This window comes from Pseudorca crassidens, chromosome 14 (genome assembly GCF_039906515.1).
Source record: "Pseudorca crassidens isolate mPseCra1 chromosome 14, mPseCra1.hap1, whole genome shotgun sequence".
NCBI lineage: Eukaryota > Metazoa > Chordata > Mammalia > Artiodactyla > Delphinidae > Pseudorca > Pseudorca crassidens.
In genome coordinates, this window is record NC_090309.1 from 71,290,540 (window position 1) to 71,312,308 (window position 21,769).

The following is a 21,769-nucleotide window of genomic DNA, read 5'->3' on the forward strand; positions in this document are numbered from 1 at the left end:
ATCCTCCAGTGCCCGGGCCAAAAACCGAGTGGAGGATGCGGGCATCGATCCCGCTACCTCTCGCATGCTAAGCGAGCGCTCTACCATTTGAGCTAATCCCCCGGCCGTTGTTGGCTTCTTTCTTTTTGCCTTACAGGTTGTTCCGGGGTGTCCACTGACCAGTGAACCGACCGCAATTCAGAACATTCATTTAGCTTAGCACTCAAGTGCAGCGGAACCAGGGGCAAGATTTTTAAAAGCAGACATATAATAATTACACATAAGCAATAATAAGCCTAATTTAAAAGCACAGGTTAACATTCCTTTGCATGTAACCCCCAAGAGGGCGTACCCATACCCTATTTACTGCATATATGTTTGACGGAACATCTGCAGTGCGTACGCAACTCACAGCCGGCTTTTAGGTAAGCCTTTCTCCTCTGAATCAGTGGAAGCTAAAAAGATCACACGAAGTCCTTCGAGCCGGAATCGAACCAGCGACCTAAGGATTGCCGTAGCTCGCTCCACTACAGTCCTCCGCTCTACCAACTGAGCTATCGAAGGCCCCGCTGTTGTAAGCAGCTGCCGTCGTTCCTCTAATACTTACCAAGACCTCACTCCAGGGTCTCAGTAATTTTAGGGTGGCCTGGCCCCCACCCTCTAAAGGAACTCCCCGGGGCCGAGCTCCTCCAGGGTGCACAGAACAGAGGAACCCGGAGACAGAAATGCGAGCAAAGGGCGCTGCCAAAGGACCCGCTTTCCAACCCTGGACGAAGGAAACACGGGCAATACAGTTTCCCTTCCGTTTCCTTGCTTTTTACAAAACGATACCGCCCCCCCCGCCCCCACCAGCTGTGGTTTCTTACAGGACTGCGGACACTTTGAGACCTGGCCCACAACCCTGACTTATGGGCCGCATTTCTCCGGCCGGGCGGGTACGCACACGTGCTCTACAATCGCCCGGCGCCCGCTGGGTTTGCAAAGCCGACCGCTTACGTTCGCTATTTCCGCTCCTCGTTTCTCTCCGGTTTCTCCAAGGGCGTCAGTAAAATCCTACTGCTCTCCTGATGTGAAGGACATTCATTCAGTCAATTAACCCATGTTTGTCAGGATCTCTTCCTCCTAAGAGCAAGAAAGATACAAACCACCGAGCTGCTGGAGGCGAGCCTGGCGGCGCTGGAGCGGGCCACGCGGGATGCCCGGGATTAGTGATTGCGGACGGGGCCCTGAGCCGGGCGGGGAGTCGGGCCGCTAGCATTCACCCGGCTCCCGCCCCTGCCCGCCTCACACCTGCATCTCTCCTTCCAGGGGCCTGGCATGCCAGCCCACAATCTTTTGCCCACTAAAAGCTCCCGGGATTTTAAAACAAAGAAACAAACCTAAAACCCAACTCGTGTGTGAAGATTTGCTTCGCGGTGTGGCGGGGTGGGTGTGCGGGGAGACCTGGTCTCCATTGCCAGCTCTGCAACCGCCTGTGTTACCCCGAGTCACAATCGCCCGGGCAAATCCAGGTCGGGCGATGGTTTTAAGCCCCTTGCGGCTCCAACGTTTTTGGGGTTCGCTCAGTCTGTTTTAAATCCGAAGTTTCTGTTGTCACTGAACGCAACACGGGGTTCACGCCTGTGCCCATCCACAAAGCAGGAGGTTAACATCTTCCCATTGATGTATTGGTTTAACTTCATTCTGCTGCTGCAAATGCTACCATTATGTCCTAGAACGTTAGTTTGGGGTAGTTTTCTTGGAACGGTGATTAGCGCTCTCACTGTCTTTCTTGGGGGGGGGGGGGCTGGAAAGCAGAATATAATTACGTTGCTTGGGGTTTTTGTTTTGTTTTTGAGCGAAATTCACATAACATACAGCTAACTATTTTAAAGTATGAACAATTCAGTGGCATTTAGTACGTTCACAATGCTGTGCAAACCTCTCTCTAGTCTAAAATCTTCTTTTTTTAAAAATCACCTTGGAAGAACACCCTGTACCCTTAAAGTAATCACTCCCGTCCATACTTCACCCAGCCCCTGGCAACGACTAATACGCTTTCGGTCTCTACGGATTTACCTATTCTGGAGATTGCATACAAAAGAAATCGTAAAATATGTGACTTTTTGTGTTAATTTCTTTCACTTATCATAATGTTTTGAGAGTCATTGAAATTGTAGCATGTATCTGTACTTGTCCCTTTTTATGGCTAAATAATATTCTATTCCTTTGTTGATTCTTCTGTTGATGGACCTTAGGGCTATTTCCACCTTTTGGTGTTTTTTTTTTAAAAAATAGATCTTCATTGGAGTATAATTGCTTCACAATACTGTGTTAGTTTCTGTTGCACAACAAAGCGAATCAGCCATATGCATATACATGTCCCCATATCCCCTCCCTTTTGAGCCTCCCTCCCGTCCTCCCTATCCCACCCCTATAGGTCATCGCAAAGCACGGAGCTGATTTCCCTGTGCTATGCTGCTGCTTCCCACTAGCTATTTTACATTCGGTAGTGTATATATGTCGATGCTACTCTCACTTCGTCCCAGCTTCCCCCTCCCACCCCATGTCCTCAAGTCCATTTTCTATGTCTATGTCTTTATTCCTGCCCTGCAACTAGGTTCATCAGGACCTTTTTTTTTTTTTTTTTTAGATTCCATATATATGTGTTAGCATACGGTATTTGTTTTTCTCTTTGAGACTTACTTCACTCTGTATGACAAACTCTAGGTCCATTTATCTCACTACAAATAACTCAGTTTCGTTTCTTTTTATGGCTGAGTAATATGCCATTGTATATATGTGCCACATCTTCTTTATCCATTCATCTGTCGATGGACATTTAGGTTGGTTCTATGTCCTGGCTATTGTAAATAGTGCTGCAATGAACATTGTGGTACACGTCTCTTTTTGAATTATGGTTTTTTCAGGGTATATTCCCAGTAGTGGGATTGCTCGGTCAAATGGTAGTTCTATTTTTAGTTTTTTAAGGAACCTCCATACTGTTTTCCATAGTGATTGTATCAATTTATATTCCCACCAACAGTGTAGAAGCGCTCCCTTTTCACCACACCCTTTCCAGCATTTATTGTTTCTAGCTTTTTTGATAACGGCCATTCTGACCGGTGTAAGGTGATACATCATTGTAGTTTCGATTTTCATTTTTCTAATAATTAGTGATGTTGAGCATCTTTTCATGTGCCTCTTGGCCATCTGTATGTCTTCCTTGGTGAAATGTCTATTTAGGTCTTCTGCCCATTTTTTAACTGGATTGTTTGTTTTTTTGATATTGGCTCCATGAGTTGTTTGTATACTTTGGAGATTAATCCTTTGTCTGTTGTTTCATTTGCAAATATTTTCTCCCAATCTAAGAGTTGTCTTTTTGTCTTGTTTATGGTTTCCTTTGCTGTACAAAAGCTTTTAAGTTTAAATAAGTACCATTTGTTTATTTTTGTTTTTATTTCTCTTACTCTAGGAGGTGGGTCAAAAAAGATCTTGCAGTGTTTTATGCCAAAGAGTGTTTTTCCTTTGTTTTCCTCTAAGAGTTTTATAGCGTCTGGTCTTACATTTAAGTCTTTAATCCATTTGGACTTTATTTTTTTGTATGGTGTTAGGTAGTGTTCTAATTTCATTCTTTTACATGTAGCTGTCCAGTTTTTCCAGCACCACTTATTGAAGAGGCTGCCTTTTCTCCATTGTATGTTCTTGCCTCCTTTGTTGTAAATTAGGTGCTCATGTGTGCGTGGGTTTATTTCTGGGCATTCTATGCTGTACCATTGATCTATATTTCTGTTTTTGTGCCGGTACCATACTGTCTTGATTACTGTAGCTTTGTCATACAGTTTGAAGTCGAGGAGCCTGATTTCTCCAACTCCATTTCTCTTTCTCAAGATTGCTTTGGCTATTCGGGGTCTTTTGTGTTTCCATACGAATTGTAAAATTTTTTGTTCTAATCCTGTGAAGAATTCCATTAGTAGTTTGATAGGGATTGCATTGAATCTGTAGATTGCTTTGGGTAGTATAGTCATTTTCACAATATTGACTCTTCCAATCCAAGAACATGGTATTTTTCTCCATCTCTTTATGTCATCTTTGATTTCTTTCATCAGTGTTTTATAATTTTCTGAGTACAAGTCTTTCGCCTCCTTAGGCAGGTTTATTCCTAGGTATTTTATTCTTTTTGTTGCAATGGTAAATGGGAGTGTTTCCTTCATTTCTCTTTCTAATTTTTTGTTGTTGGTGTATAGGAATGCCAGAGATTTCTGTGCATTAATTTTGTATCCTTCAACCTTACCAGATTCATTGATTAGTTCTAGTAGTTTTCTGGTGGCATCTTTAGGATTTTCTATGTATAGTATCATGTCATTGGCAAACAGTAACAATTTTACTTCTTCTTTTCCAATTTGTATTCCTTTTATTTCTTTTTCTTCTCTGATTGCCGTGCCTAGGACTTCCAAAACTATGTTGAATAAGAGTGGCGAGAGGGCTTCCCTGGTGACGCAATGGTTGAGGGTCTGCCTGCCAATGCAGGAGACGTGGGTTCATGCCCCGGTCCAGGAAGATCCCACATGCCGCAGAGCGGCTGGGCCCGTGAGCCATGGCCTCTGAGCCTGCGCATCCAGAGCCTGTGCTCTGCAATGGGAGAGGCCACAACAGTGAGAGGCCCATGTACGGCAAAAAAAAAAAAAAAAAAAAAAAAAAAAAAAGTGGCGAGAGTGGACATCCTTGTCTTGTTCCTGATCTTAGTGGAAATGCTTTCAGTTTTTCACCATTCAGTATGATGCTTGCTGTGGGTTTGCCATATATAGCCTTTATTATGTTGAGGTGGGCTCTCTCTATGCCAATTTTCTGGAGAGTTTTTATCATAAATGAGTCTTGAATTTTGTAAAAAGCTTTTTCTGCATCTGTTGAGATGATCATATGGCTTTTATTCCTTATTTGTTAATGTGGTGTATCACATTGATTGATTTGCATATACTGAAGAATCCTTGCATCCCTGGGATAAATTCCACTTGATCATGCTTTATGATCCTTTTAATGTGCTGTTGGATTCTGTTTGCTAGTATTTCATTCAGGATTTTTGCATCTATGTTCATCAGTGATATTGGTCTACAATTTTCTTTTTTCTGTATTATCTTTGTCTGGTTTTGGTATCAGGGTGATGGTGGCCTCATAGAATGAGTTTGGGCATGTTCCTTCCTCTGCAATTTTTTGGAAGAGTTTGGCAAGGATTGGTGTTAGCTCTTCTCTAAATGTTAGATAGAATTTGCCTGTGAGCCGTCTGGTCCTGGACTTTTGTTTGTTGGAAGATTTTTAATTATGGTTTCAATTTCATTACTTGTGATAGGTCTGTTTGCATTTTCTAATTCTTCCTGGTTCAGTCATGGAAAATTGTACCTTTCCAAGAATTTGTCCATTTCTTCGTGGTTGTCCATTTTATTGGCATATAGTTGTTTGTAGTGGTCTCTTATAATCCTTTGTATTTCTGCAGTGTCAGTTTTGATTTCTCCTTTTTCATTTCTAATTTTACTGATTTGTGTCCTCTTCCTTTTTTCCTTGGTGAGTCTGACTAAGGATTTATCAATTTTGTTTATCTTCTCAAAGAACCAGCTTTTAGTTTTATTGATCTTTGCTATTGTTTTCTTGGTTTCTATTTCATTTATTTCTGCTCTGATCTTTATGATTTCTTTCCTTCTACTGACTTTGGGTTTTCTTTGTTCTTCTTTCTCTCCTTGTTTTCAGTGCAGGGTTTGATTGTTTATTTGAGATTTTTCTTGTTTCTTGAGGTGAGATTGTATTGCTATAGACTTCCCTCTTAGAACTTCTTTTGCTGCATCCCATAGGTTTTGGGTCGTCACGTTTTCATCATTTGTTTCTATGTATTTTTTAAATTTCTTCTTTGATTTCTTCAGTGATCTCTTCGTTATTTAGTAGCGCACTATTTAGCCTCCATGTATTTGTGTTTTTTACAGTTTTTTTTCCTGTAATTGATTTCCAATCTCATAGCATTATGGTCAGAAAAGATGCTTGATACAATTTCAATTTTCTTAAGTTTTCCAGGGCTTGATTTGTGACCCAAGATGTGATCTATCCTGGAGAATGTTCCATGTGCACTTGAGAAGAAAGTGTATTCTGCCACTTTTGGGTGGAATGTTCTATAAATATCAGTTAGATCTATCTGTTCTATTATGTCATTTAAAGCTTGTGTTTTCTTATTTATTTTCATTTTGGATGACCTGTCCATTGGTGTAAGTGGGGTGTTAAAATCCCCTACTATTATTGTGTTACTGTCAATTTCTCCTTTCATGGTTGTTAGCATTTGCCTTATGTATTGAGGTGCTCCTATGTTGGGTGCATAAATATTTACAATTGTTATATCTTCTTCTTGGATTGTGTAGTGTCCCTCGTTATCTCTTGTAACAGTCTTTATTTTAAAGTCTATTTTATCTGATATGAGTATTGCTACTCCAGCTTTCTTTTGATTTCCATTTGCATGGAATATCCTTTACCATCCCTTCACTTTCAGTCTGTATGCGTCCCTAGGTCTGAAGTGGGTCTCTTGTAGACAGCAAATATATGGGTCTTGTTTTTGTATCCATTCAGCCAGTCTGTGTCTTTTGGTTGGAGCATTTAATCCATTTACATTCAAGGTTATTATTGATATGTATGTTCCTACTACCATTTTCTTAATTGTTTTGGGTTTGTTTTTGTGGGTCTTTCTCTTCTCTTGTGTTTCCCACTTAGAGAAATTTCTTTAGCATTTGTTGTAAAGCTAGTTTGGTGGTGCTGAGTTCTCTTAGATTTTGCTTGTCTGAAAAGCTTTTGACTTCTCCATCGAATCTGAATGAGATCCTTGTTGGGTAGAGTAATCTTAGTTGTGGGTTTTTCTCTTTCATCACTTTAAGTATATTCTGCCACTCCCCTCTGGCCTGCAGAATTTCTGCTGAAAAATCATCTGATAACCTTATGGGGATTCCTTTGTATGTTATTTTTTTGTTTTTCCCTTGCTGCTTTTAATATTTTTTCTTTGAATTTCATTTTTGTTAGTTTGATTAATATGTGTCTTGGTGTGTTTTTCCTAGGGTTTATCCTGTATGGGACTCTCTGTGCTTCCTGGACTTGGGTGACTATTTCCTTTCTCATGTTAGGGAAGTTTTCAACTATAATCTCTTCAAATATTTTCTCAGACCCTTTCTTTTTCTCTTCTTCTTCTGGGATCCCTATAATTCGAATGTTGGTGCGTTTAGTGTTGTCCCAGAGGTCTCTGAGATCGTCTTCAATTCTTTTCATTCTTTTTTCTTTATTCTGCTCCTTGGCAGTTATTTCCACCATTTTGTCTTCCAGCTCACTTATCCATTCTTCTGCCTCAGTTATTGTTATTTGATTCCTTCTAGTGTATTTTTCATTTCAGTTATTGTGTTGCTCATCTCTGTTTGTTTATTCTTTAGTTCTTCTAAATCTTTGTTAAACATTTCTTGTATTTTCTCAATCCATGCCTCCATTCTATTTCCGAGATTCTGGATCATCTTTACTATCATTACTATGAATTCTTTTTCAGGTGGATTGCCTATTTCCTCTTCATTTATTTGGTCTTGTAGGTTTTTACCTTTCTCCTTCATCTGTGACATATTTTTTTGCCATCTCATTTTTTCTCTTTATGAGTGGGATTGTGTTCCTGTCTTACTGGTTGTTTGGCCTGAGGTTTCCAACACTGGAGTTGTAGGCTATTGGGTAGAGCTGGGTCTTGGTGCTGAGATGAGGAGCTCTGTGGGACCTCACTCCGATGAATATTCCCTGGGGTCTGAGGTTCTCTGTTAGTCCAGTGGTTTGGACTTAGAGCTCCCACTGCAGGTGCTTCGGCTGGACCCAGGGTTTGTGAACCAAGATCCCACAAGCTGCCTGGGGTGGCAAAAAAAAAAAAAAAAGAACAATAACAAAGTAAAAAATAAAATTAGACTAGAAGCTAACAGATATGTTAGGAAGAATATAAAAATAAAAATATAGATGACTCAACAACCAGAAGGTACATCAGTACACAATAGTAAAAAAGAGGAGGGAAAAAAAAAAGGGGGGGAAAGCCTTAGCTGTGGAGGGCGGGGCCTAAGCAAGGGCGAGGTTTGGGTGGTGGGCGGGGCCAATGCTCAGGACCCGCAGGGCTGGGAAAGGCCCTGGGAGCTGTTGGGGGTGGGGCTTAGGCTCCAGGAACAGAAGGGGCCCAGGCGTGCCCCCCATCCCTGGTCCCAGAGGCTAGGGGACCTCACCTGGGAGCTCAGCAGGCTCCCCGGCCTAAGTGGGCCAGGCGATCGCCCTCTGCTCCTCTCCGGCTGCTCTCCGAGAGTCCCTCCCACCTGCTTCTCCTGATCTCCCCAGCCTCAGGGGCGCCAATCCTGTCTGGCCTCCACTTCACCTCCCCACTCCGTCCCCCTCCGTCCTACTGGTTCACTTTGGGGTTCCTCCCGTCTCCTTGGGTGTTAAGAGTCCCCCACCAGTGGCCAGCAGGCGCACCTTTTGGCTTTTATGAATAATATTGCCATAAACATTCGTGTACAAGTTTCTGTGTGGATGTATGTTTTCATTTCTCCTGGGTATACTCTTAAGAATGGAATTGCTGAGTTTTATGGTAATTATGTTTAACTCTTTGAGGAACTGCCGAACTGTTTTCCACAGCGGTTGAACAATTTTTCATTCCCACCACCATTGTAGAAGAGTTCCAATTTCTCCACAACCTTGCCAACACTTATTTTCTGTATTTCTTATTGTAGCCAATGTTTCAATAAATTGAGCTCAATTAATAACAAGCAATTTTGTCATTAAAGATTTTTTGAAATCACCATTTGAACAGCCATTTCTCATCGTTTGCTTTTTTACAAAAGTTCATTGAAATACTCATCTTATTGTTGGACACAGTTTATCCAAATTTTTCCTATTAATACTGCTACAATAAATGTTCTTGTACATAAATCTTTGTCTATATCTCTGTTTACTTCTCTAGTCTCTAGAATATATTTATAGGAGTGGAACTACTTGGTAAAGTAGTATGAAACCGTTAAGGCTTTTGATAAATATTACCAAATTAATCCCCAGAAACATTATACCAATTTCTATCACAGCATTCACTGAGTATATTATCACTTAAAAAAACTTTTATTAATATGATAGGCAAAAGTAAGCGCTACCTTATTTTAAATTTACACTTCTTTGCCAACGAAATGGACTTTTCCCCCCTAAGTCTATTGTTCATTTGCATTTCTTTTATGAAGTATGTCTTTCATCCATAGTTTTACTGTTGTTTAGTGCTTTTCTTACTGATTTGTAAGTTTTTTAACATTAAGAATGTATTTATAAGCTCAGTAAGGAAATGGAGGCCTTGATCAGCATACCAACCAGACCTAACAGACATATACAAAACATTCCACCCAACAACAGCAGAATACATTCTTCAAGTGTACATGGAATATTCTCCAGGATAGCCCACATGTTACGTAACAAGTCAATAAATTTAAAAAGATTGAATGGGAACTATAGACTCCAGGTGACACTGATGTGTCAGTGTAGGTTCACTGATGTTGACATTAGGGAAGCTGTGGAGTGTGGGGCAAGGGGAGGGTACTTTTTGCTCAGTTTTGATGTGAACCTAAAACTGCTATAAAAAATAAAGTCTATTAAAAATTAATAACTTGTGTACTAACATAGTAAAAAAGATATACCAAGGCACATCCAACATGTCTGAACGCAACGTTTTTATTAATAGGTAGAATATTCAATAGTCAATAAGTATTCGCTCATGCCCTGAATGGTGAAAGCTCTCCCTCACCCCCAAATTCTTATACTTCAAGTCTGGGCAATGAAACTGCCAGGTAAAAGTGGAACATCACATAAGGAAAAGCAAGGTCCTTTTCCCCCTAAAGTCCCCTTGGGAGCAGAACCAGGAAGATTATGTAGAAAAAGAATTAGTCACTTTAAGTGTTCACTTAAATCCAAACTCCTTCAGGAGAGATTAAGACATATTAAAATGCTCAGAGGTCATCCAACCACTGAAATTTCTGTATAATTGACAACTGGGTCATTCTGGAATAGTGCAGGGCAGGCATGCCTATTTCTGTGGGAAACACTCCACTCTAGTAAGAGTGGAGCCATTTGAGAATGGACTGCCAGTGTCACAGGTGGGAGTCCAGCAGCATTATCTATCCATAGTAAGGCTCCCCATCAAGCTGCCCTGCTCTAAAGCTGAGGCTGTAGACGGGGTACACAGACCAGAGGAAACCAAAACCATGCGTTAAGACTTAGAAAAATGGGAAGAAGTGTTTCTAATGAGTCATGCGATATAATTTGCAAGTCCGTACAAGAACTAGTAATAACTAAAGTTAGTTAACAGTATTCAAACTGCCCATCAGTTATATGGTATGTTCTCTGTAAAACTCCACCTGTGTGTGAAAAGTAAAGTTAAAATGTCTAGAAGTGATCTTTCAGGTGTCAGTTTACTTCCCAAAACACCAATTACCAGTGTGATTGCCTGCCTGCCGGCATCAGTGTACTCCACCAGTCCATACTGGTTCAACTAACTGGCTCAGCTTGGATTCCTGTTCATTGACAGTTCTGCTAAAGTAAAACATCTGGATGTCTGGTCTAGCTTTAATGGACAGCAGGTACAGCGTCGGACTAATGACAGAGGAAAAATTCTGACAATTCCAGTTATCAGGTCAAACCACTGTGTCTACTGAATAAAGCCAATTAAGGTGTCAGTGTCCCTGGGAGAGGCTGTGGAGACCCCAGTTTACCTGAGTTAAAGAAAAATGTTGCATCCCAGGATCATATGTCAGAGATTAAATGAACCTAACAAGGTAGAAAGAGTACACACGTTAGAAACCAATGAAGCACTTATAAGTGGGATTCTCTGAGTTGCTAGATTGAAAATCCAGTCCAGCAGCCTTGGCTGGACTCAATGTTATTGTAGGACAGAGTGTTATCATTTTACTGGTCCTGCGCTCGTGCCAACCCAAGCTCACACCAGCCCCCTTTCTTCAATTTGCCTTGAATACAGGACGGTTACAAGGATTCACTACTCTTAAGAGTTGAACCCATCTGATTGGTAAGGAAGAACTGAGGCAATGGAACATGTCTTGGGGCCCTTGGACTGTCCTGCCTAGCAGTCCTAAACCTTGGTCCTTTGCCAGGCAGGGTTTCTTTTTTTCTGGGAAAAATGGTCATGGCTGACTGCCACTAGAAGAGCAGGGTTCTTCCCAATGTGGTAATGTAGTTACATTCTAACAAGGAAAGAGAACAAAAACGTGAGATGCTATAGTCCTCACGGCCTCACCTTGTATCAAGAGTTTTCTATGCTTGCTTCTTTATAATCTTGCTGCTGGAAATGGAGGCAGCATCTCAGGGCAGCCCGTGAAGGGGAAAGTGGCAGCTGGCCATCTCAGGTGTTTATGACGGAAGCAGAAACCAGCCCACGGAAGTTGGAGCGGGCAGTGCACCTCTAGTACTGCTTATATTTTTTGAAACATTCAAGGAAAGAAGCTTGAGGTAAGAACCGAAAACCCATGCAGTTAGCTAATTATTATAGTCTCAAGTCAAAAATTAAAAGGGACTTTGGTGATAAACCCTTGACTCTTGGAGTTCTAAACCTTTCACTCACTGCCTATAAAATGAACGAATTAATAAATTAAGGTCCTGGGAACAAAGAAGACACCCTCTGATCACTGGCCAAGAATTCCTCTAGGAGACTCTCCCCAACTTTTCCAAGCATAAAATACTCAAGCTATCAAAGCAAATCCTGGGACGCGAATCACAGGGACAAGTGAGACAATACATGAGCAAGAGGAGTGTGTCCAGAACCCTCGACAGACCAAACTTTAGAATGGGCTTTCCTTGCCAGAAGCTCAATTACAGCCAGTGGCTACAACCTTCGGGAGGGCAGGGGGCTGAAGAACGTGCAGGTGCTTCAATTTTGTCCTCCTGTCCACAACTACAGGAATTCCTGTATGAAGAGGCACAGAGGAAAGCTAGAAGTCAAATCTGTGTCCTTTATTCCACCAAGTAGGCATACCCATGGGCCACATCCTGTCTCAACCGACTGCTGAAGGTTCCCTGGGCCCAAGGCACATGATTACCTGGGCTCTGCTCTCCAGACGGATGGTAGGGGTGGGCAGCAGAGAAAGGCTGAACATTGGGGCAGAGATCCCCCAGCACTGAAGGGGAATGGAGAGTGAGGAAGTAGGACCACAATGGAAGGGGCAGTGAGGGGCCTTGAAGGACCTAAGTTGAGCATTTTGAGGTGAGAGGCCTTTCCACCCAGGCCTCCATGTCCACTGACAGCCACACCCAGGGTGTGGTAGAGGCAAAGCTGCTGCCACCCACTGAGGTGCTATATTCTTCTGGATTCTTCTGGAGGTCCCTTTCTTTTTTCTGCTGCAGCTGAAGTCTGGGAGCAGAAATCATTTGTCGGAAGAAGGCAGAAACCACTTGCTGGAGTCCCACCTTTTTGGAGATGAGCTGTCTGAGGTTTCAGGAATGAGAGAGAAGGAAGTGGAGAGCAGGAGACAAGAGAGGAGGCGAGAGAGGCTACCAGCCCAAGGACAGAGGCTGGGAGCTGTGTGCAATCGGGCAGAGCAGTGCTCAGTGGAATCGTGGGTAGGAGGCTGAGATACCCCTGGGCTCAGCTGCTGCCAAAGTGGAAGAACTGAGGCAGAGGCAGCCAACCACTTGCCTAGGAGACAGAACTTAGGCACCACGTAACAAAGACTCCCATGCAGAACTGCCACCCTCTCCCCGCCAGCAGTCTCAGATGGTCTGCTCCAGACAGAACCCAGCAGCCAGGGAGGCAGGGCCTACTGCTGGGGTATCATGGCAAATGCCCAGTTCAAGAAGGCCACTGTGGTTTCCTGTAGGCAGAGCCAGGTCTGGTGGGCAGCTTCACTGAGCTGTGTCTTCACGCAGTCCCAGGTCACCCCACCTCTGGGAGGAAAGCAGAACATTTGTGGAGGTTGGAACGCGGTGATGTGCAGCTGCGTCAAGTCACAGGGCTGTAGCTCACACTCACAACCCGCATCCCAAAGTGGCCAAGGGATGAGCAGGGGCCAGGGCAGAGCGAGAGACTCAACAGAGGAGCCTCGTCCCTGGAGAAAGGGCGTGCCCTGGGCGAGGGTCTCACCTGCACGCCTCATGGCAGTGCTCCTGGGCGCGGGCCAGGGCCTCAAGCAGCATGTGCCACGTGGGCAGCAGGACGTTCTGGTAGAGAAACAGGAGCAGCTCCCTCAGAGAATGGAGCAGCTGGTTCAGGGCATCAGGGAGCTGGGTCTGTAGCTGGACCGTGGAGAATGGACGGGATTAGAGTGGCCAGGGAATGCAGTCCACATGGGGCTGCACCTTCCCAAGAACTCAGCCCCTGGCGAGAGCAGCCTTCTCTGACCTCCCTGTCTCTGGCTTACCCTCTGGGAGAGGCTGGTGAGGCTGTCACCGAACCAGGCAAGGTGGGAGGCACAGTGGGCAGAAAGGAAGCTGACTGTGGCACTGGTGTGGGCCCAGGCCAGCTGCAAGCTGGGTCTCACCATGGTCAGCAAGTGGGAACCCCAGGCCGGCAATGTCTCCTCCAGCCAGCTGTAGGAGAAGACATAGGGGAGGAAGGAGGGAGGTCTCTGAGTTTTCACAGGCAATTTGGCCCAAGAACAGCTGGGGCAAGGGAGGCCTTGGGAAAGGAAAACCACCATCACTTCCCACTGATTGTCAATGCCTGAACACGCCAGCCCTCTCTCTCCCACCCCACCCCTCCCCAGGAGGTGCTCACCTGTAGCCTTGCAGGCTGTAGGAGTAGATCTTGGTACATGCTTGTTGGCCAGCAGGCAAGACACCAGATGAATGAAGCAACCGGCCAGAAAAGGAGGCTGAGTAAAGGGGGCCTCGGGTGAGCTGGGAGGTGAGCGGGGAAGGGATCGGAGAGACAGACACTACAGGCCCCAGGGCAGACCCAGTGAGGGGTGGGGCAGAACTCAGTGTGCTCCTGGGGCTGCAGAGCTGCCTCCAGTCTGCTCTGGAGCACACACGGAGGGAGGATGCAGGCCAGGGGAGCAAGAAGGGTGCAGCCAGGTGGAGCCCAGGGCTTAGGCGTCAAGAAGCCTCGGCTTTGAGGGTCGGCCCTTCTATTTCCTAGCTGTATTTCAGCTAATTGGTAAACCTTTCTGAGCCTCAATTTCCTCAGAAGTTAAAAACAAGATACACATCTACTCAGATGAGACCACGAATATGCAAGCATTTCTATACTGCAAAGCACCTGTCTGATCTGAGGTGTGATTGGAACATCTGTCGGAAAAGTGTTTGTTCCGGAGTGTGTTGGGGGCGGGGAGTGCCACATCCAGCTCTGTGTCCCCATAGAGAGCCCCAGGCTATCTCCCTTGCCTGCCAATCCCTGCTTACCCTGGAAAGAGCTGTGTGACCGGAAGTCATGGCACAGGAAACCTATGGCAAAGACCAGCACCAACAGGAGTAGCCGCGTCCAGGGCAGCCAGAAGCCCCGTGCCTGCTGCAACAGACTCTAGGAGAAGGGGTAGAGAGCAGCGGTCAGAAGGGAGAGGGGCTGCTCCTTGCCTCGTAAAGCAGGCCTCGAGCTAGGCCTTCCAGGGAGAGGATCCGGCCCTCACATTACCCAGGAGGTAGTGCGGGCTCCAAGGACAGGTGGGGCAGGTATGGGATACAGGCCCACCCCAGGGTGTGCTGAGACAGCGACACAGAACAGTTTGTGGGGCTGGGGGAGGGCTGGGCGCTGGCACCTTGCAGGCCGCGTCACAGGTGATGACATCCTGGTTGCTGCAGCTGCCCTTCCCTAGCAGATCCTGGTTGGTAAGCTTGAAGGACTGAATGGTTTCTTGCAAAGACTTCTGTGTCTATAGGGTAAGAAAAGTCTAGGCTGAGATCGTAAGATTTGGCCCAGGAGGGAACCCTGAGCCTCCATTCTGCTTTGTTTTCCATGCCAGATGTGCTAACAGAGTACCTTCTCAGAAAGGGGGGACAGTGGCTGAGGGGTATGAACCCAGAACCCAGATGAGGCTCAGCCTGCCATGTCCTCCCAGCTCCTTACCTTCTTGGGAATCCGCTCCCAGGACCTGAGCAAGTGCTCCAGCAGCAGGCTGTGGGGAAAGCACAACCCCTTCCAATCGAGAGGCCCACTTGGCCCCTTCCATCCCCCTGTCCTCCACGAGGCCCCGCTCCTTCAGGCTGAAAGATATCCACCTCCCCGCCCCCTGCAGAGGAGCAGCTTCCTAGAGGCCTCCCAGCAATGTTCCCACTGAACTTGAGGGGCATGAGCCTGAACAAGTGACAAACATCCCCCTTCTGCTTCTAGGACAGGGACACACCAGAAGCGTGAATTAAGGCTTCTCTGTGTGGATCAGGGGCAGGTGACCCTCCCACCCCCACCTGCCTGGACTGTGACAGGTGCTTGGGGTACAGCTGCCTCCAGACGCCGGTGCTGAAGGGGTCCACCGTCAGGCACTCGGTCAGGCTGCTCAGGAGCTGCACAGAGGACAGGAGAAGGGAGAGACTGCTGGGGCCCGGGGCTGGTGGCAGGGAGATTGCTGGGAGGTAATCCTCCTCTCTTAAGTGAGGCCATCCGGGCAACACATCCACCCTAAAGGATGGAGAAATTGTGCCCATACCCCAAAACTCTCCGAGAGGCTGTAAAGGGGGAGGCCAGGGCTCCTGAGCTCGAAGTTCACTTGTCTGCAAGGGGCAGGATATCAGAGACCGGCCAGACCTGAATGTGCCTCTTTTCGGCTCCGTTCTTCTGAGGGCAGAGCATGAGGGAGCCGGGCAGGCAGCTGTCAGGAGTGAGCTAAGGGGATGCCCAGAAAACGGGCTCCCTGAAGCAGGGCCTTTGTCAGCAGATAAGGACCTCTGTAGCAGACCCCTGGGAAGGAAAAAGGAGCCTCCCACCATTTCCTCACCTCTTTCTTCATCTCCGGAGGGCAGCCAGGGGTGGCTCTGGACAGGAAGGAGGGGAAGTAGGTGTGCAGGGTGGATTCTGGCTTCGCCCCAAATGCCAGCACCTTCAGTCGTGGGTAGAGCTGACACAGCTGCTCCTGCAGGCTGTGGAGGGGGTTGAGAAGAGAGCCAGGCACAGCTCTAAATGGATTTGTGCGCTGTGTCCCTTCTGCCTGCCTCAGAGTCCACACCCTGCCCAAGGCGGGCAGTCATGAAGGGCCTTGTGATGGTTCTGCATCTTTCTAGACTCGGAGACTTCTTGGAAAATTTGCTCAGAGTCATGGGTCCCCTCCCCAGGAAAATGCCCACATGCCAATCACACTTGAGGGCCCATATAATTCCAGGGGTTCAATGATCCCTTGTACTTGCAGGTTGATAATCTCAGATGTAGAGTGGCTGGAAGGGAAGGGACATATATTGTCTACTCCTAACCCTCTGCTGGGATCCTTCACAGCAGGTGTGCCCCAGGGCAGCCCTACCTGGGAGTCAGGGAGTTGTTGGGCATATAGGCAAAGTCCAGAAGTGGGAATAAGTCCTTGGGGCCAATCATGCCAAAGCCCTTGGTGAGGTTGGGGTGCATCCTGTGGAGGAAGAAAGAAACAGGCTTGTTGGGGACCACCTGCCCGGGCCATGGACACAGCTAATAACATCTAAGAAAAAAGGGCATAACCTAGCTGTAAAAAAAAAAAAAAGAAAAAGGGCATAAACTCTACCCCATCCCCCTCCCCTTCCTGGCTCCCTCCCTTTCCTTCTTCCCCATCACACTGTGAGTTGGGAGGAGCTGGTCCTGATTTTCCTCACATCTACGGAAACCAGGATCACAGCACCCCATTTTGCTGAAATAGCCACTGGAAAACGCCCTGGGCCTTGGCCTTGCTGTTCCCTGCCGTTACTCACAGGAGCAGCCGATCCAGGTATGCAATGGCGAATGGAGACAGAGACTTGATGCCCAGCACAGGCAGCATGATCCCCAGCCACACTGTGGAGACAAAGGTCAGGGAGGACGCCTCAGGCCTGGATCCACTGAGAACATTAAAGAGCAACTTGCTGGCTCCAAAACCTCCCTCTCTCTTCCCCACTTCCTCGTTACCTCTCAGTCCCTCGGTGAGATTGGCAAAACCTGCTTGACCCAGGGCCCACATGATGGTCAGACACTTTGCTGGTCGGCTCTGGTGGGACCTCAGCAGTTCCAGGAACTGAGGAGACCGGTGGGAGAGACAGGTTGGGATAGGGCAGAGTGCCAGGAGCACTCCCCAAGCCAGGGAGGAAGAGAGATGTCAACTGAGAGAGGAGGGGAAGGCTGTGGGACAGGGCAGCAGCACGACAGCGTGGTGGAGCGATTCAGAGGGAGGCTCCGGCACCAGGCTGTGGCCTCCACCCATACTTGCCACTTACTAGTTGACCAACTCTATGAGAGTTACTGAACCCCTCTGTGGCTCAATCTTCTCATCTACAAAATGGGAATAGCAGCAGTACCTACCTCATATAATGTACAAAGTAGACACAGTAAGCGCTAACACTGTTAGCTGTGATCATCTGTCTTACAGGACCTCCCACTACCCCTTAATTGGGTCTAACAGTGTAGATTCCGCGCAGCCTCCCCAATCCTAGCCTCCCGATGTCCCCACCACGACCCTGAGCTCACCTTGCCCAGGTTCATGGTGGCGATCTTGGGCTTGTCCTGCAGAATGGCCTGGATACAGATGCGGTAACCGTGTAGTGACTCCCCTGGAGAGATATACATTCTCAGACCTACATATACTAATCAGCATCCCAAACCTGTAACCTCCCTTTTGACAGCTGAGAGCCCAGAACCCAGGCCCAGCGAGTCCTAACATCCTCCTCCTTTTCCAAAAGAGTGTTGAGGTTAGCACACTTCTCTGCTGAAACGGCACCACCCAGCTACTCCTGAAGCAGGAAAAAGGGGGTAGGCTCCCCAGATGGGACTGGGCTATTCCTCACGGGCCCCTCTCACCTGGCGTCTTATCCAGCTCTTGTAGCATGGTGAATAGACAGTGGTCAAAAAAGAGCTCCAGAGACTCCGCTGCCTTTGCCAGTAGCCCTCGGATGATGCCACGCAGCTCCCGGCTCACCAGGCTGTAGGGATAATCTGCGACCGAGAGGCCTCGTATGAGTGCTAGGACCAGAAGCCTCTGCCAGCTCTGAGAGCTCTGGTTTGCCCCCTGAGAACGGTACGTGGAGGCAGAGGTCACTGCACTGTGGCTGGCATCCTCCCTATTTCAACGAGGTCCGGAAACTTTTAAGCCATGATGATTTGAGAACAGCTGAAATCACCCATGTAAATCAGGGCAGTAGGGGGCATTGGGCTCAGTTACTAAGTAACATGCTTACGCACAGCCCTTTCATAATTTCCTTGAACTTGTCTGGAGAACTAACCGTGAGTATGCTGGCTTAGCGTGGGCTCACTTGGAGGCACTTGGAGCTTGTAGTTGAGATAGCTGGCCAGGTCCTTCAACCACACAGATGGGTTGCCAGAGAACACGCTTTGGCTCTTGTCCAGTTCCTTCTGCAGAGCTGCCAGGTCCAGCTGCCAGGGACACAGGACCCTCATGGTGAGTTGTGGGTACAGAGTAATGGGGTAGAGGTGGGAAAATGGTTGAACTAGGTGGTGGTAGGAAGAACAAAGGGTTTCTGCTTTTAAACGAAAGTATGTGGAATGCCACACTTTTGCTGAATCCAGATCTTTAGGAAACAGAGACCATGACAGCTGCAATTGCTGATCTCAAGGACTAATACTCTTGGGCCCTTCACAGGTTCAAGGGGAAAAACAGAAGACTAGATGGAAAATGAAAGATCACTCCTTCCTTGTGGAGAGGAACCACAAGCAGTTTTTCTAAATCCTCCCTGTACCTCTGGATTTTCAAGGCCCTCCTCTCACTAATCTATGTTTCTCTATAAACGTATTTCCTTTCCATCCTAAGTGCAAACACTGTACCCCTTGGGGTTTCCATCCTTTCCTGAACGCCTCCTCTCAGCCAGCAATGTCCCACATTCCACAGGTCCCTGAGCCGCCTGTCCCCCTCCCGCTCCTCTCATTTTCTCTACTCCTTGAGTCCTCATTCTTGCCCTGCCTAAAGCCTAGGCACACTCACAGCTTTCAGTGCCTCCTCCAGGCTGCGAAAGCGGCCCTGCTTCTGGTTCTGGTTGGTGAGCGTGGCCACCTTCTTAGTCTGCTTCTTGTTCCCCGGTTTCTTAGGCTCCACAGCAGGGGGTGGAACCTGCTCCTTATTTTGCCGCTTCATGATTTTCTCAAAGCCCCGCTCATACAGGGTGCTTGTCGTCTGGATTGGAGCTGGGGTAATGACAGGCAGAGAAAGGGGGGCAGCCCTGAGTCAGGAGGGCCTCACAGGAACAGTGGTCCCTTCCTCCACACTGTCACCTAATTCATCTCCAGGGAGGATCCTGCCTCAAAGCCCCTTCTTGCTGTCCTGCTTCAGGAGCAGGGCAGGGAGCCCTCCTGGCTGCTTCTTCAGTAATCACAGCTCGTGAGTTCATGGGCTCTTTCACAGAGATGAGGCGTTTCTTTATTAGGAAATCAGAGTATGTGAGAATCGGTGGTCGGGGGTGGGATACGGACGGCGGGCTTCTTTGTTGAATGGCTACCAGTCTGGGAGATCAGGATTTTTCCATCTTGGTTCTACCCCAGTTCCTTCTGGTTCAGATGTGACAACTCTATAATCAACAAGTGGCAAGCCTTCTCCACTCCTCCAGGAGGCTTTGAGGAAACCAGCACCACTTAGAATAATACTTGGTGGGTGTGGACAGTGTGTGGTGGGTCATTTCTCCCAGTGCAGGGCCTCATGTGCGTCCCAGTCCCCACGCCCACTCCCGACCTGCTGGTTACTTAAGGCGGGGGCACCGTGTATAATGAACCAGGATGCCTCTCCGCAGCTCTCGGACACCTGCCCGGAGAGGCCAGGCCAGGGCCCGGGAACAGCTGGTAGGGCGTATGTGCAGTCAGCTGAGCGGCCGAAGACCAGAATCCTGGTCCCCACTGACATGGGATCCTGGACAAGGCATCTAACTTCGCTGGGCCTCAGTTTACTCATTTGAGAGGCAAGGACAGCGACTTCCCTCGCGCTGTCTACCTCCCGTGAGGCTCAAAATAGGCAACGCCAGGGTAGCGCCGGCTGAACTGGGAGGTACCGATCGGCAGGAGAGCTCGCGCCTCCAGGAGTCCGGGGGTGTTTTGACCCTCTGGGCTCGGGTAGCTGCTCCCTACCACCCGTGGGGGCAGGCCCGGGGCCGGGCGGCGGCGGCGGGCCGCGTGGGTACTCACGGGTCAGGTCGTACTTCCACACTCCGTTCGCCTCCCCGAGCGCCCGGCGGTCCCCTCCGCCGCCTTTACCACTGCTGCCGGCCCCAGGCCGCCGCCCCTTCTTCACCACCTCCCAGCGCCCCCCACCCGCCGTCCTAGCCGACATGGTTCCGAGCCTCCCGCCACGGCCACCTCCCTGGACTTTCCGGTCCGGCGCGGACGCGCAGCGCTCTGCCACGTCTCCTCGCAGGACCTCGCGGCGCGTGACGCCACCCGCAAGGCAGCCTGGGACTTGTAGTCTTTCGTGTTTGCCTGGTTCTCCCACTCTAGGGGTCGGGTCGGCATCGGGGCCTTTTCGCAGCAAAAAACCAGCCAGGCAAAGATGTTGAGATGAGAGGCTTTTGCATTCAGACAACTTTTATTGAGCAAAATGTGGAGGCATTGGGTGACTTGGTGGAAATTTAACTGTTTCTGTTTTTCTTTCCGTTCTAGTTGTGCAAGAAGGATGGAATGAAAATAGTTCTCATCTCCCAGGAGAGTTTGCAGATTAAATGCTTCCTTCCTTGTAGGAAAGTGCTAGTTTTTCTGTTGCTAGTGATTAGACTTTGGGTTTAATGAGCTATAAAAATCTGTTCTGCAGGAACAAGGAAGAGGATGGGGTTTGAGGGAAGAGGCAGTATTTGGAGGGCAGGAAGTGGAGAGCGGAGAGTCCTCCTGGAAGGAGGCACAAAAAAGTCTGGGGCCCTGGTACAGCCAGCGCTGGGTTTCCCCTTCCAGGCAATGGGAAAGAAAAGACTCTGACTCCCACCACAAGAGTCAGTCTCAAGTCCCAGATGTGGCAGGGAAGGGATCGAGAGCTGCAGACCTGGGGAACCACTCAAACAGGTTACTGCTCAGACATCCACTATCTCCCGAGGGCCTTCTGCCAGGCTTGTAGTATCACGTGAGACCTCAAAACTTGAAGCATCCCAGCAGGGGAGGATGAGCGAAGGTGAACTGGAAGGGATCTATCACGATTAAGGAAATGTGCTATTTCATGTACACTCCTACATTTGAGGATGGGATTCACACCTGCCATACTGAGGAACAAGACAGGCAAGCCGTTATAGTAAGAACTAATAGAGTTCAGTTTCCCACAGGACGAATAGCTTAGGGAGTGATGAATTCCTTTAGGAAGGGGATTAGAGAAGGCTTCTTGAAGGAGATGACCCTTGAGATGGGTCCTGAGGAATGGGCAAATTTTCATTGGCTGGGGATGAGCACAAGTGGAGAGAACAGGCCAGTTGTATGGATTTATTGATTTAAGCAGAGTCCTAGAGGTGGGACACAGCGTGGCAAGGCTGGGAGACTGGAAGTAGTTCAATGTGACAGTGCTTAAGGGATTTTGGAGGGGATGCGGTTGGAAATGGATCTGAGCCCAAATGCCATGGGCCTTGCCTGCCAAATTCGGACTTTGTCCTCCAGACCCTGGGAAGCCAGTAGGAAAGGGGCACATCTGCTTTTGGGAAGGTAAATGGGGATATGTGAAGGATGGGATGGGGTGGGGGAAAGGCA

At 47.8% G+C, this 21,769-nt stretch overlaps 1 protein-coding gene and 2 non-coding genes across 3 annotated transcripts; all 3 read right to left on the minus strand.

Annotated features, from left to right (window-relative positions):
• Nucleotides 1–29: 29 nt before the first annotated feature.
• Nucleotides 30–102, minus strand: TRNAA-AGC (transfer RNA alanine (anticodon AGC)). Its single transcript has one exon. It is a non-coding gene; the product is annotated as a tRNA-Ala (tRNA).
• Nucleotides 103–453: 351 nt separating this feature from the next.
• TRNAY-GUA (transfer RNA tyrosine (anticodon GUA)) lies at nucleotides 454–543 on the minus strand. Its single transcript is given in 2 exon segments — nucleotides 454–489; nucleotides 507–543. It is a non-coding gene; the product is annotated as a tRNA-Tyr (tRNA).
• Nucleotides 544–11,967: 11,424 nt separating this feature from the next.
• Nucleotides 11,968–20,410, minus strand: TMEM214 (transmembrane protein 214). The gene is made up of 17 exons (XM_067703476.1): nucleotides 20,237–20,410; nucleotides 19,050–19,249; nucleotides 18,334–18,484; nucleotides 17,912–18,046; nucleotides 17,582–17,664; nucleotides 17,027–17,132; nucleotides 16,834–16,915; nucleotides 16,416–16,517; nucleotides 15,900–16,041; nucleotides 15,377–15,468; nucleotides 15,035–15,083; nucleotides 14,727–14,840; nucleotides 14,374–14,491; nucleotides 13,748–13,844; nucleotides 13,392–13,560; nucleotides 13,115–13,266; nucleotides 11,968–12,918 (listed from the first exon to the last, which is right to left on the minus strand). Exons 1-17 carry the CDS (start codon nucleotides 20,379–20,381, stop codon nucleotides 12,792–12,794), a joined length of 2,064 nt encoding a protein of 687 aa, XP_067559577.1. The 5' UTR covers nucleotides 20,382–20,410; the 3' UTR covers nucleotides 11,968–12,791.
• Between the last annotated feature and the right edge of the window lie 1,359 nt (nucleotides 20,411–21,769).